Raw genomic sequence first — 13,511 nt, forward strand, 5'->3', positions numbered from 1 at the left:
TTTTTTTAAAAAAAAATTTCTGAATCCGGGACTTTGAAGTCCGGATTGTTATATTTTTATAAACATTCCAATTCTGTAATATTTTAATAAATAAGTTTTAAAAATATATTATTTTTAAAAAAAAGCCCTAATTCGAATCTTGTACAACTGTGTNTTTTGCCATTCATGGATCGGTATGAGCTGGTAGTTCTCAAAACTATTGCCATTTGCGAGTATGGGGTATGTTCAGCTGCACTTCTTATACTCCCTGTTATGGTGCTCCTTTATTTTTTTCTCTAAGTCGATTATGAATACATTTCAATTTTAGGCTGATTCATTTTCTCAAATGCATTATTTTTTTTACACTAGGTTCAAAATGCAACAGCAGCGTACATCATGAAATGCGATGACGACACTTTCATCAAGATAGATGCTGTCCTCAAAGAGATAGAAGGCACATCTCCTACAAGGTCTTTGTATTTGGGAAATTTAAACTTTTTACATCGACCTCTTAGGACCGGGAAATGGGCCGTGTCATATGAGGTACAAAACTTCTTTCTGCGAAAATGAAATTTTGTTATTACCAATCCATTTAACTTTACAATTTATATATATGTATATCCTGGTCTTCCACACACCTATGAGCCCTACACTCAGGAGTTATTTTTCTTGTATGCAGGAGTGGCCGGAGGAAATATATCCCCCTTATGCCAATGGTCCTGGATATGTTGTATCAAGCGACATTGCCGAGTACATTGTTATCCAACACCAAAACCACAGACTATGGGTGTGTAACACTCACTTAATCTTCTATATATTTTCTGCTGGACATCACATCTGAGGCGCCTCACCTTTCCTCTTGTCCAACATTTTCCCCAATTTTGCAGCTATTTAAGATGGAGGACGTGAGTATGGGAATGTGGGTCGAGCAGTTCAACACCACGAAGCACGTGCGTTATTCTCATAACTGGAAGTTTTGCCAGTACGGATGCATGGAAGACTATTACACTGCACATTACCAGTCCCCGCGACAGATGATCTGTCTTTGGGACAATCTGTTGAAGGGCCGGGCACATTGCTGCAATTATTGAAGCATGACATAATGTTGCAGTCCGAAATTCATGTGAACTATATTTTACTAGCATTAGAGTAGTTTTGTAGATGAGTTCAAGGGTGTTACGGTATAATTTTGTCTATAATAAACGCGAGGTCTGTTGAAACGAATAGTCATTATGTTTTCCAAGTTACTTTTCCTTAGCTAAACTTAACCAACCAGATTGTAAAGTGGGTTAGTCAGGTTGCCATTGACTTTGCAATGTGCCTCTTTGCACAGGTTTTGTTAGATCCATTAATATTTTGATCTCATGATAATCAAATTATAGAGTTGTTGCTTTTTCTGTAGATATCTTCTCACGCACTTCCATGTTATGAAATAAACAAAAACAAAAAGAAAAACAAAAAAATAAAGCTGGTCTCTTCTTCCCTTGTCCCCGTCTGCATCGTACCCCAAACAGGCCAAACCAAATATCCAACTAAAAAGTAGTAGATTCCGAGTATTTTCTATCAATTTGAATAAAAATAAACTATTATAATTTTTAAAGCTGGTCCCTTCTCTTGTCCCCGTTTGCCTTAAACTTCAAATCACAAACGCTGTGTCGGTGGTTTAATTTTTTTTCAATTGCGAATATGATAATACACCCACCATCTTCTGTATGAAGTATAATTAATGATGGTAATAAATATATTGATTTGGGTAGGCTTATTTTGATTATAACGTGACATTGACAACTTGCAAAATTCAAAGAACGGGACACTCAAATCATGTCAGAATACACCTTATAATGAAATAACACGTTCATGAATCTCCGCCCCCTATCCAGATGCCATGTCTGTGTAGACACCATTTTTGTATAATNTTTCTCAAGATTTAAGATTATGGTAGAGCAGTTGCCACATGCATGTTTGTGCAATACCAACATTTGAAATCTATAAATTTTGTTTTTATTTATTTAATTACTTTGTGGCCGTTGGTTTTAGGAGGGCTTTTTTTTAAAAATAATATATTTTTAAAACTTATTTATTAAAATATTACAGAAATGGAAGGTTTATAAAAATATAACAATCCGGATTTCAAAGTCCCGGATTCAGAAATTTTTGAAAAAAAAAATTAATAAATTGTGTGTCACGGACATTTGAATCTGTGACACTGTCCCGAATCCGGGACCCCCTATATATCGCACCGAGTATTACGTATTATTTCATCGATCTTCGGCGTCAAACTCCTTCCGCGCAAATATTTCATATTTTCCAACACAAATTTTTTTCTTCTTCGCTTCGTTTTTTTTTATGGTAGTTATAATTTTTAGAATCCGTAACCATGTTCTCTTTATAAATTACGTCGATAGTATGATTTTTAGAATTTCTAATTTGATTTGAAGGAATTCTGTAGAATATCAAAATTTTAGAGATTTACGTCGAGTCTCGGTAATTCAGAAGTTGATTTGGGAGAATTGTGTTGAGTATCAGAGTTTGGGAGAATTGCGCCGAGTCTTAGTCGAATCTCTATTATTTATTTTTATATTGATTTTTATTTTTTGTATTATATTTCTGATAATTTTTGTAATTTATTGCAGATATTAAACATCGTTCGCTGATTCATTTACAAATTCCGTACAACCACATTTGAAAAGGTAATTTCGATAAGTTTTTATATTTTAGTTGTATTATTTACGTTTTATTAATGTAATTCTAATTTTTTCGGTTGTATTTTAATATTATGTATAATTTTGTTATATTTGTTATTTTTTTTATTATTTGATTTTAAAATTACTAATACGAAGATTAATAATAAATTTAAAGTATAATAAATCACAATCAATAAATTCTAAAATTTTAAAAAGTCAATAATACAAAAATTGTATATGAATGTTTAAAAAATATGTTGCAGCAACTACTTGTAATTAAAATAAAAATAAAAAAATTGAAAAATATACAACAATACGATGTAAGTAATTGTGTATATCTAAATAAATAGTTAATGTCGATGGTAACGATGCCCTCCAGTGCCACACGGTGGTCTTCTGATTACTCTACGTCCACGACCTAACATCTGTTCATCATCTCCATGCGTACTTGTTTGGGCTGCAGATGTACTGGTATCGGCAATGTTCCCACCAACCTCATACCCTTCTGTATCAGAATATTGTTCAAATTGTATGGGCGACGTGTTAAATGTAGGGCGACTCTCACTCATACCCGGTCGAAAGTCACTTTGTAAAAATTGCGTAAAACTACCAGCAAATGGAGTGTAGTAACCAGCGTCATACGATGGAAAGCTTGAAACCACTGGCGGAGTAGTGTATGCCATATTTGAAGATGATGGTCCGGGTTCAAACTCATTTCCTGTCCACATCGGTGGATATTGCACATGAGCTGGGCGTGTCTGTGACATAGATGCATACGTTATGTAACATATATTTAATACAGTAAATTATATTTACGTACATATGTAGATAAATTGAACATGTCTTACGATAAATTGTCGGTAGTTTGCATCAACAGGATGGTAGCCCATGATGTTTGGAGGTACCACTGGCGGCGAGAGCACTATTTGTGAAATGCGATGATACCAACCAATATAGTCCACTGTGATGGCGGGTGAACCAGGTATGACATAATCCCCACCAATCACAAAATTATATCTATCATTCCACATTTCTACAAAATCTTTGTGATATGTCGCCCAATCACAGTTGTTCCGGCCTTGTCGCGTCAGTTTATGGAAATTGTCGAAGTTATTAGCATGTGGCGGAATACCCTGACGCATTCCAAACTGTCGGAGACACCGCTCTGGTCTATGCATCTCAACTATATGAAAATTGATCAATGCGCATGCCGACCGACATAGATGAATTCTATTTCCATCAAGAATTCTGCCAACCTCCGGGGATTCAATATCATAAACTGTCCATAGAAACTGAAGCAAATAAAATGAAAAAAATATTATCAAGTCGATAATATATAATTCAGACTGAATTTGTAAAAAATTTCAAACTCTAAACAACTAATTTATTGATCTACCTGCCCTTCTACCATCCTGTCAAGCATATCTCTCATTATACGGACAGAATGATGGGCCGTATGTGTCCAAGAGAAACCGCGTCTCCACCTGCAATTTATAAAAGTACACAATAGTTTCATTAAAACTAAATAACAAAATAATAATAATAAATGTTAATTATTTCTTATTAGTACCGTGCGCCGTATGGTGGGAATGGTAGACCCTGAAGCACATCTCCAGCATGCTCTGCTGACATAGATAGTTGTTGCGCTCTATCGGGGGAAAGAAGAGTAATTCTAGACCACACCCAAATCTGTAATAACATACAACATAAATAGTCAAATCGTACGAAAAATTAATTACAACAAATATAATGACAGTAGAAGTGTAAAATTACCTGCAATATCTGAACAGGGCCACACAAATCAACCTTTAATCCCATTGATGTGTCGCACAACTCTCTATAAAGATATGCCAACACAGCAGAACCCCAGCTAAACGTATTCACTATTTCTATATCCTCAAGAAACTGCAAATACATAAGTTTCACAGCAGCACTTTCCGAGTCCGGAAACATACATCCACCAATGATCATTAATGCAACACAACGGGAATATTGTGCTACGTCCTCTTCAGTGCTTTGATCATTAATCATATTATTTAGGCAATGGTCTAGCAAAGCGGTGAGATAAAGATGTCCACCTTTAATCTGCGAAGATGTAGGAGTAAAACCCAACCAAGTAGCGCAGCGTTGTTGTAAAGTATTTTTGTTGTACGCGGTATCTACACCAGTGATGGGCATGCCATCAATATTCAACCCCCAAATAAGGGCAACGTCCTGTAGGGTGATTGTTGCCTCGCCCACTGTAAGGTGAAATGTGTGTGTCTCACGACGCCATCTCTCAACAATGGCTGTAAGCAAATGATTATCATAATATTTAATTGGACCACACTGAATGACACCATAGAAGCCCATGCGTGCAAGACATAGGCGGACACGGAGGTGAATCCCAGCATTAAGTAATCTCCAAAGACATTTGTCAGACCGACGTGGCGGAATTAGTGCATCCATGTTTTCAGCATTGATATTATTTGATATGTGTTTACCCCGCAAATACAACACATTATCCGTATTTTCAGCCATCTTGCAAACAAAAAATCATTAGTTAACAAATATTATATTTTATATAAACTAAATTTAACTAAAAATTTTAATAATAAACAAAATTTATTTGCAATTTTCCGGCTCGAAAAAATAAAACGTATATGTTGATGACAAATTGATAAAAAAACTAATTATTATAAATTAAATAATTTCTTTTAAAAATCAATAATACATCATAAAACGTAACATGTAATTATAATACATACATTATTAATAGTTAATATTAATTATAGTAATAATTATAAAATGTATACATTAGTAATAGTTATTTATTATAACATGTAATTATAATAGTTACAAAATAGTTATTTATTATAACATGTAATTATTAAGTATAGTAATAGTTATAAAACGTATACATTAATAATAGTTATTTATTATAATAAATAAATTAATAATAGTTATAAAACGTATACAATTATTGTAATTAAATTAAATTTAGTTATTATTATACAATTAATATTATAATATTAATATTATAATTATTCCAATATTATGATTATATAGTTATTATTATACATTTAATATTATAATTATTCCAATAATACAAAACGTTTACATTTATTATAATTAAATTAAGAATTGTTATTACAAATATTATTATAATTACTCCGACAATACAATTACTATTAAAATTATTACGTGATGCGTTCATTATTATACAATTATACAATTAATATTATACCATTAATATTATAATTATTCCAATATTATAATTATATAGTTAGTATTATATAATCAATATTACAACTAATTCTAATAATACAATTAATAATTTAATTATTGTAATCAAATTACGTATAGTTATTATTATTACTTAAAACTACTATCGTTCATAGAGTGCTCGATGATACAAAAAATCTAAATTATAGTATTATAATTTTAATAATACAATTAATATTATAAATATTGTTATTATTTAAAATTACTACAATTAACAAACAATAATAAATATAATAAACAAAAAAATCGAAAACTTACGTTATTCAAATGGAAAATTTTGTAGATTGGTGTCGGAAAGAGACGTGCTCGAAAGAAAAATGCTGCAACGCGAGAAGGAAGAATGCTCGTTCGGTGATGGAAAATGAGGAGCGCACACCTCATTTAAAGAAGGGGAAATGGGGGTGGAGTCACGGATTCATTGAATCCGTGGCAGTCTGCCACGGATTCAGAATTTGTGGCAGACTCCGTGGCAGGTGGTTTTTTACTTTTTTTTTAATTTTTTTTTTAAGTGTCACGGATTCATTTGAATCCGTGACACACAATTTATTACTTTTTTTTTAAAAAAATTTCTGAATCCGGGAGTTTGAAGTCCGGATTGTTATATTTTTATAAACATTCCAATTCTGTAATATTTTAATAAATAAGTTTTAAAAATATATTATTTTTAAAAAAAAGCCCTAATTCGAATCTTGTACAACTGTGTTCGATTATATATTTTCTTTCTACTGTCTGTCACCTACTAAAATGTTTTCTCATACCATTTCTTAACGGCACGTGGCTATTTTCTGCCCATACATACAAATTATATAATGAAAAATATTCAAATATAAATATTATTATTTTACTCCACTATTAATTAATTAATATTTAAAATATTTATCAACTTTGACTTTTTCTTTAAAAGGTAACACACACACACACTCACTATAAAATTTGTAATAATAATAATAATAAATAAGAAAAATACGTATATTAGGCCCCCTCTTGTTTCTCTCACTTATCATTCATTATCTTCTTCTTTAAATTACCAACGGCTATTAAGTTTCTTTCATAATTACCCTCGTCCTCTTCGATTTGCAACAAAAAATACTTGTTGAGTTTACTTGCACAGTACACTGACAGAGAGCCGCCATGGATTTGAATTCTTTCTTAACGTCTTTAGGGACCTCGTTTCTTATATTCACGGTGTTGATGTTTCTCTTCACTTGGCTGTCCCGTAGACCCGAAAACCATGTTGTTTACTACTCGAACCGGATACTGAGGGGCTTGGATCCCTTTGAGGGCTTGCGGGCTCCCCGGAACCCGTTTGCTTGGATCCGGGAAGCGCTAGCTTCCACTGAAGCTGATGTTCTCAGGATCTCCGGGGTTGATTCTGCTGTTTACTTTGTTTTCATATCCACAGGTCACTTTTCTCTTGTTTGTCTTGGGTAAAATATACTGTGCTGTTTTGACCTTTTAATGTAAGTTTTTTTTAATGATGCAGTGTTGGGAATATTCCTGTTCTCTGCCCTATTACTTCTGCCTGTACTTCTACCAGTTGCTGCTACTTCTAAAACCATCATGGATTCCAATGACACCACCAGCGTAGGAGCCTTCGATGACCTCGACAAGTTCTCGATGGGGCATGTTCAAGTTAGTGCCAAAACCTCACCATCCTCGTTCTTTATTTTGATTTTTGCACCCATGGATTTTCATCTACGATTTTGTTTGCTCCATCTGTGTCTCTCTATCTTGTACGATACAGGAAGGTAGTCCCCGGTTGTGGGCGTTCGTCGTAGCTGTCTATTGGGTTTCTTTCGCCACATATTACCTCTTATGGAAGGCATACAAACACGTCTCTGATTTGAGAGCTCAAGCTCTTATGACTTCCGAGGTGAAAAACGAGCAGTTTGCCGTGCTTGTCCGAGACATACCTCCAGCCACGAATGTTCAGACCAGAAAGGAGCAGGTGGACTCGTACTTTATGGCAATCTATCCGGATACTTTTTATAGATCAATTATTGTCACAGACAATTCAAAGGTACTCGTCGCTCATATTCTGTCTTCTATTTGCTATTCTTTCGCCTCCGGTTATATTGCAACTTCATGTGCTTCGATTACACCAGGCCAACGCAATATATGAAGAACTGGAAGGGTACAAGAAGAAGCTTGCGCGTGATGAAATAATATACGCTGAGTCTGTAAAGAATGGTAATCCAGAAAGAACAAGACCAACAACTCGCACCGGATTTCTAGGCCTTGTTGGTAAAAAGGTCGACTCTTTAGAATACTATGATGGAAAGATAAAAGGGTTGGTCACTAAATTAGAAGCGGAACAGAAGGTCACTCTGAAAGATAAACAACAATGTGCCGCTGTCATCTTTTTTAATAACAGGGTAACTGCATCAGCTGCTGCCCAAAGTCTACACGATACGATAGTTGATACATGGACAGTGATGGAGGCTCCCGAACCCCGTCAGATAATATGGAACAATCTTCCGAAACATTTCTATGAGAGGCAGATTCGACAGTATGTGATCTATTTCATAGTGTTTTTGACCATATTCTTTTACATGATCCCCATTGGGCTCATTTCTGCGTTTACTACGCTGGATAACTTGAAGAAGCTTCTCCCCTTTCTAAAACCTCTCATTGATCAGCCGGAAATCAAGACGGTGTTGGAGGCCTACCTTCCTCAGATAGCACTTATGGTTTTCCTGGCTTTGCTGCCGAATTTCCTAACGTTTCTGTCCAAGGCTGAAGGGATACCTTCAAAGAGTCATGTAGCAAGGGCTACCTCGGGCAAGTACTTCTATTTTTCCGTCTTGAATGTATTTGTGGGTGTCACCGTGGGTTCTACGCTTTTCACTACGTTCAAGTCAATTGAGAAGGACCCGAATTCCATTATCACTTTACTAGCAACAAGCCTCCCTGGAAGTGCCACTTTTTTCTTAACTTTTGTTGCTTTGAAGTAAGATTGCTTTTTCCCTTATCTTCAAATTGTTCGTACATAATCAGTATGAGATAAACTGAGACTTTAATGATAATTTGGTGCATGGATCAGGTTCTTTGTTGGCTACGGGCTTGAATTATCACGAATCGTGCCATTAATAATTTTCCACCTAAAGAAAAGGTATCTCTGCAAAACTGAAGATGAGGTTAAAGAAGCGTGGGCTCCTGGCGATCTCGAGTACGCCACTAGAGTGCCTGATGACATGTTAGTTGTCACCATTGTTCTCTGCTATTCTGTCATAGTGCCTCTTATTCTTCCATTTGGTGTGGTATACTTTGGCTTGGAGTGGCTCGTTTTACGTAATCAGGTAATGTTGTCCCCTCATTCTCATTACCCTTTTCCAACTTAACACTAAACCTAGCGAAAGTACTTGGGATTTTAGTTTTTCGAAGCTTTTTACTATCGGCAGGTGCTTAAAGTTTGCGTCCCTTCGTATGAGAGCTATGGAAGAATGTGGCCACACTTGTACACGCGAATCTTGGCTTCCTTGATCCTGTATCAAACGACAATGGTGGGCTATTTCCTTGCAAAGAAATTCTTCTACACGCCTCCCATTCTGATCCCTCTTCCGATCATATCACTCATATTCGGCTTCATTTGCAAGACAAAATTCTACCGATTCTTCCAATCGACAGCACTTGATGTTGCTTGCCGAGAGTTGAAAGAAACTCCTAATATGGAAGTTGTGTTCAGATCATTCATCCCACCAAGCTTGAGCTATGAGAAGGGGGAGGAATATCAGTTTGAAGATGCTCTATCTCTTGTTTCGAGAACTGATTCTACGTTTTGATTTACAGTTTGTGAACTGAAAAATTAGTGGAAGACGTGTATGTAACAATCAACCAGGATCTTGTTTCTTAGGATTTGTGTCACTTTTATTCTTGTTCACGTTTCTAGAACAGTCTCACTGAAATTCTTGTGCGCATGCGCTTGTCTTTACTATATTTAAAATTATAATACGATCCCATTTGTCTTAAACTAACAACATATCATCTCACGTATTTATATTCGTGAAACGCCGATCGACTCGATTTTATATAAATACGTGAAACGCTGATCGACTCGATTAAGATATAAATCGAGAAGTAATATTTTTAGTATTAAAAATTATTTTTTTCATAAGTGGATCGGATATGAATCTGTCTCGTAAAATTAATCAATGAGACAATATTTTAAAAGTCTTTGTGCACTAATGATTGGATCAAAGACATGATAAAAAATTAAAAGTCTTTGTGCACTAATGATTGGATCAAAGACATGATAAAAAAATGAGGATCGAGTCATACCTCAATGCAAGCCATTGCTGTTCTCCGCATACAGAACGAAAAATGAGGATCGAGTTATCTTTATTTCTTCGCAGAAAGTTAAAGAGTTTTTAATTTGTCAATCCACGTTTAGGAAAGATGTAAAAATTGAAATTTATTTGAACAATATTTACTTAATATGAGTAGTCCTTTGTATCAAATCTTTATCACTGGTAGTACTTAAGTAGATAAGATAGTACGTAGATGTCTCGCAAGGTTTATCATAATCGCACAGAGTTCAGGACGGTAAGTTCTTTACCCAAAAAAAGGTTTACGCAAAAGTTGGGAGATAAACAAAAGAAAATAATTTATTTACTACGTATCTCCATGCTTTTAAGGGGGAAAAATGGAACGTTGGAAGCTTCGTGCCTTGTGCACCGGCCCATGTGCACCGGCCCATGCCCGCGAGCTCGGACCAACGCGTGAAATGCGTTGAAAATCATAGTCAAACACAAAAATTCTGCCTAAATTGAACCACTGGACATTGACTTTTACCAAACATCACAGACCTTTTCAAGTAAATAAAGTATGGACACTCACAATCACCTATATAACTCGTTTCTGTTCTTAAGCTTTTATTCAATTTACTCTCAAATCTTCATAAAAAATGGCCACAAAAAATGCAATTCATCCCCACTTCAACCTCCCAGCCACCACCGACAAAAACCAACTTCCGATCAAGATTCTTGCCTACCAAGATTTCAAAACCGCCAAAAACCCACATAATAAAACATCAAACAAGGCTACGAAGCTGGCTGAAACCTTGTCAAGCATGTTACAGCTTCATATTGAAACCCAAATTCAAAAGAGCGTTAATCGTCCAAAACTGAAGGCTTTAAACATTGAAGAGAAGCACAACCACCCTGCCATGTCCCCGAAAGAAGACATATCACAAAAATGGCGTGAAATCCAAGGTTCACGTGATTGGGATGATTTTCTTGATCCACTACACCCTTGGCTTCGAAGGGAGATCATCAAATATGGAGAATTTGCACAAGCAACATACGATGCACTAGACTTTGACTCATTCTCAGAGTATTGCGGCAGCTGTATGTACAACCGGCACAAGCTTTTTGACAAGTTGGGACTTGGAAAAAGTGGTTTCAATGTCACTAGATACATATATGCAATGTCACACATAGACTTGCCTCAATGGCTTGAAAAGTCACGCTTTGTTGACACTTGGAGTAAAGATTCAAACTGGATGGGGTTTGTAGCCATCAGTGATGATCAAGAATCCCAACGAATTGGGAGGCGTGATGTGGTGGTGGCATGGCGTGGCACTGTCGCACCATCCGAATGGTACGATAATATGCAGCAGAAACTAGAGCCCATTGGGCAAGGTCAAGCAAAAGTTGAGCATGGTTTTCTTAGCATTTACACCTCTAAATGTGATAAAACTAGGTATAACAAGGATAGTGCCTCAGAACAAGTGATGAAAGAAGTGAAAAGATTAGTAAATTTCTACCAAGAAAGAAGCGAACAGGTTAGCCTAACTATCACAGGGCACAGCCTAGGTGGTGCATTAGGATTGCTAAATGCCTATGAGGCTGCAAAAAACTTCACCGGCCTCTCCATAAGTGTTATGTCATTTGCCTCGCCACGCGTTGGCAACATTGCCTTTCGAGACGAACTTTATCAAATGGGTGTAAAGACTTTACGTGTGACAATGAAACAAGATATCGTGCCAAAAATGCCTGGGATCGTATTAAACGAAAGTTTACAAAGGTTTGACGATATAACAGGTACATTAGACTGGGTGTACACGCATGTTGGAGTTGAGTTAAAGCTTGATGTTCGGTCATCTCCATATCTCAAGAAAGGGTTGAATTTGGTGGGATTTCACATGTTGGAGACATATCTACATTTGGTAGATGGGTTTCATGGTACTGGTTCGGACTTTCGGGTGAATTCAAAAAGAGATTTGGCATTGGTGAACAAGGATTGTGATATGCTGGTTGATGAGTTGAGAATCCCACCTAACTGGTATCAATTGGCTAATAAAGGGCTGGTACGAAATCATCATGGTAGATGGGTTAAACCCACAAGAGATCCGGAAGATGTACCCTCACCCTCTGTGGAATCATCACAAAATAGTGCACTTGAAGTGCAAGAAAGTTACGGGCTTGGATCCTTGTTTGGTTTCTGAACTTAATTTAATTTTAGAACCCATAAAACTGGTTTTTTACGTGAAAATCGTGGTCAAGATTCAAGAATGGTGTACTTCTGGACTTATGTTTAGGGGAACGATAGCATCTTAAATTGAGACATATTTCCAAGAGTTTATTACATTTTGAAATCCATATAACAGGACTATTAAACAGCTAAAAGCCCAAAAGGCAGAATCTGCATTACTAAAGGCATTTGAAATATTACCTGTGAGTCAATACATGGTTCACATTACAGCTTCTTAACTAATGTTCAACACATTAATATCATCAGTACCAACATGCAGCTTTAGAACTTTAATGGTAGAGCGATGAGATCCAGTTTCCACTATCCTCTTAATTGTAATCCATGAGAAAAAGAGCATCTCCTAATGCAGTCACTAAGAAGTTCTGCAAGAAACAACAGATCAAAGTGATTTATAAACGAACACTTGCAACCAAATGATAAAAGCAAGTAGAACAAGTGCTCATGTCTAAAGTCGTGCATCACCCCTGTCTCCTCGAAACAATTACAATTAGATTCTATGAAAATGTGCACATTCAAAGTTCAAACATATTTGAGTCTATGTCTAATTAAGACATTCATCAACTGATCATTTCAAGATCAGAAGCACTTTGCACGACTCCAATACTTCTTTATCACTGGTTTAAACCTCACGAGAAAAACTTGTCTACGTGGGCTCCAATACAGTGACTAAATCCAAGTCATAAACAGAATCTTGTGCTATACTCAAGTCTAATTAAATAGAAATTAAAAACTACACAGCTTTCTGCTTTGACCTTGACACTAGTCACGCTTTCTTTCCTTGGCTTGGTGGGAAGAGCCCCCAGAAATTCAGAAGCGACCGACAACTTTACACACTGAGAAACAAGAAAGTTTCAAACAAAGAATCCGAGAAATCAATAAACAGATGGTAAATGAATAGCTGGCGCTCGGGGCACATCAGTCTCAAAATCTCCGAAATCTTGTCGGAACTTGGAACCATGCGAGCGGGTGCGGGAAATGGAAGACGAGGGTCTACAAGAGCAAACAGAGTCCAACCTTCTTTGAACAGGGTGTGTGTGTGAATATATCAAGTTGGGCCTCGTGATCATGTGAGCCTTACGCCATTGGGTGATT

General features: G+C 36.0%; 4 protein-coding genes across 6 annotated transcripts in view; 3 read left to right on the forward strand and 1 right to left on the reverse strand.

Annotated features, from left to right (window-relative positions):
- Positions 1–1,373, forward strand: part of LOC140988070 (hydroxyproline O-galactosyltransferase GALT2-like) — a 7,804-nt gene extending 6,431 nt beyond the window's left edge. For both annotated transcript variants that reach the window (XM_073456961.1, XM_073456962.1), the window contains 3 exons: positions 349–522; positions 659–766; positions 867–1,373. In XM_073456961.1, the coding sequence (XP_073313062.1) occupies positions 349–522; positions 659–766; positions 867–1,070 (486 nt within the window). In that variant the 3' untranslated portion in view covers positions 1,071–1,373. The remainder of the gene's footprint in view (positions 1–348; positions 523–658; positions 767–866) is intronic.
- Positions 1,374–2,926: 1,553 nt separating this feature from the next.
- LOC140987368 (serine/threonine-protein phosphatase 7 long form homolog) lies at positions 2,927–5,236 on the reverse strand. Of its 2 annotated transcripts, none has more exons than XM_073455839.1 (5): positions 4,437–5,236; positions 4,234–4,352; positions 4,060–4,147; positions 3,512–3,955; positions 2,927–3,421 (listed from the first exon to the last, which is right to left on the reverse strand). In XM_073455839.1, the coding sequence occupies exons 1-5, from the start codon at positions 5,181–5,183 to the stop codon at positions 3,014–3,016; spliced, it is 1,806 nt and encodes a 601-aa protein (XP_073311940.1). In that variant the 5' UTR covers positions 5,184–5,236; the 3' UTR covers positions 2,927–3,013. The 2 variants fall into 2 exon arrangements, with proteins under 2 accessions (XP_073311940.1, XP_073311941.1); XM_073455840.1 differs by having other exon boundaries at positions 3,025–3,421; positions 3,480–3,955.
- A 1,671-nt stretch (positions 5,237–6,907) lies between these two features.
- Positions 6,908–9,878, forward strand: LOC140987955 (CSC1-like protein ERD4). Its single transcript, XM_073456757.1, has 6 exons — positions 6,908–7,329; positions 7,411–7,559; positions 7,672–7,947; positions 8,033–8,877; positions 8,971–9,226; positions 9,329–9,878. The coding sequence occupies exons 1-6, from the start codon at positions 7,059–7,061 to the stop codon at positions 9,707–9,709; spliced, it is 2,178 nt and encodes a 725-aa protein (XP_073312858.1). The 5' UTR covers positions 6,908–7,058; the 3' UTR covers positions 9,710–9,878.
- Positions 9,879–10,615: 737 nt separating this feature from the next.
- LOC140987672 (phospholipase A1-Igamma1, chloroplastic-like) lies at positions 10,616–12,509 on the forward strand. The gene has a single exon (XM_073456287.1). It carries the CDS (start codon positions 10,831–10,833, stop codon positions 12,370–12,372), a length of 1,542 nt encoding a protein of 513 aa, XP_073312388.1. The 5' UTR covers positions 10,616–10,830; the 3' UTR covers positions 12,373–12,509.
- The last annotated feature ends 1,002 nt before the right edge of the window (positions 12,510–13,511 follow it).

This window comes from Primulina huaijiensis, chromosome 11 (assembly GCF_012295235.1).
Source record: "Primulina huaijiensis isolate GDHJ02 chromosome 11, ASM1229523v2, whole genome shotgun sequence".
Classification (NCBI taxonomy): domain Eukaryota; kingdom Viridiplantae; phylum Streptophyta; class Magnoliopsida; order Lamiales; family Gesneriaceae; genus Primulina; species Primulina huaijiensis.

Bases quoted from the DNA above. Each gene is read 5' to 3' on its own strand.
- LOC140987368 (XM_073455839.1), bottom strand. From the start codon at position 5,183: ATGGCTGAAAATACGGATAATGTGTTGTATTTGCGGGGTAAACACATA. The intron at 4,353-4,436 runs GTAATTTTACAC...ATGTTATTACAG, and splicing joins GCCCTGTTCAGATATTGCAG to ATTTGGGTGTGGTCTAGAAT. The intron at 3,422-3,511 runs GTAAGACATGTT...TCTATGTCACAG, and splicing joins CAAACTACCGACAATTTATC to ACACGCCCAGCTCATGTGCA.
- LOC140987955 (XM_073456757.1), top strand. From the start codon at position 7,059: ATGGATTTGAATTCTTTCTTAACGTCTTTAGGGACCTCGTTTCTTATA. The intron at 7,330-7,410 runs GTCACTTTTCTC...TTAATGATGCAG, and splicing joins CTTTGTTTTCATATCCACAG to TGTTGGGAATATTCCTGTTC. The intron at 7,560-7,671 runs GTTAGTGCCAAA...TGTACGATACAG, and splicing joins TCTCGATGGGGCATGTTCAA to GAAGGTAGTCCCCGGTTGTG.
- LOC140987672 (XM_073456287.1), top strand. From the start codon at position 10,831: ATGGCCACAAAAAATGCAATTCATCCCCACTTCAACCTCCCAGCCACC.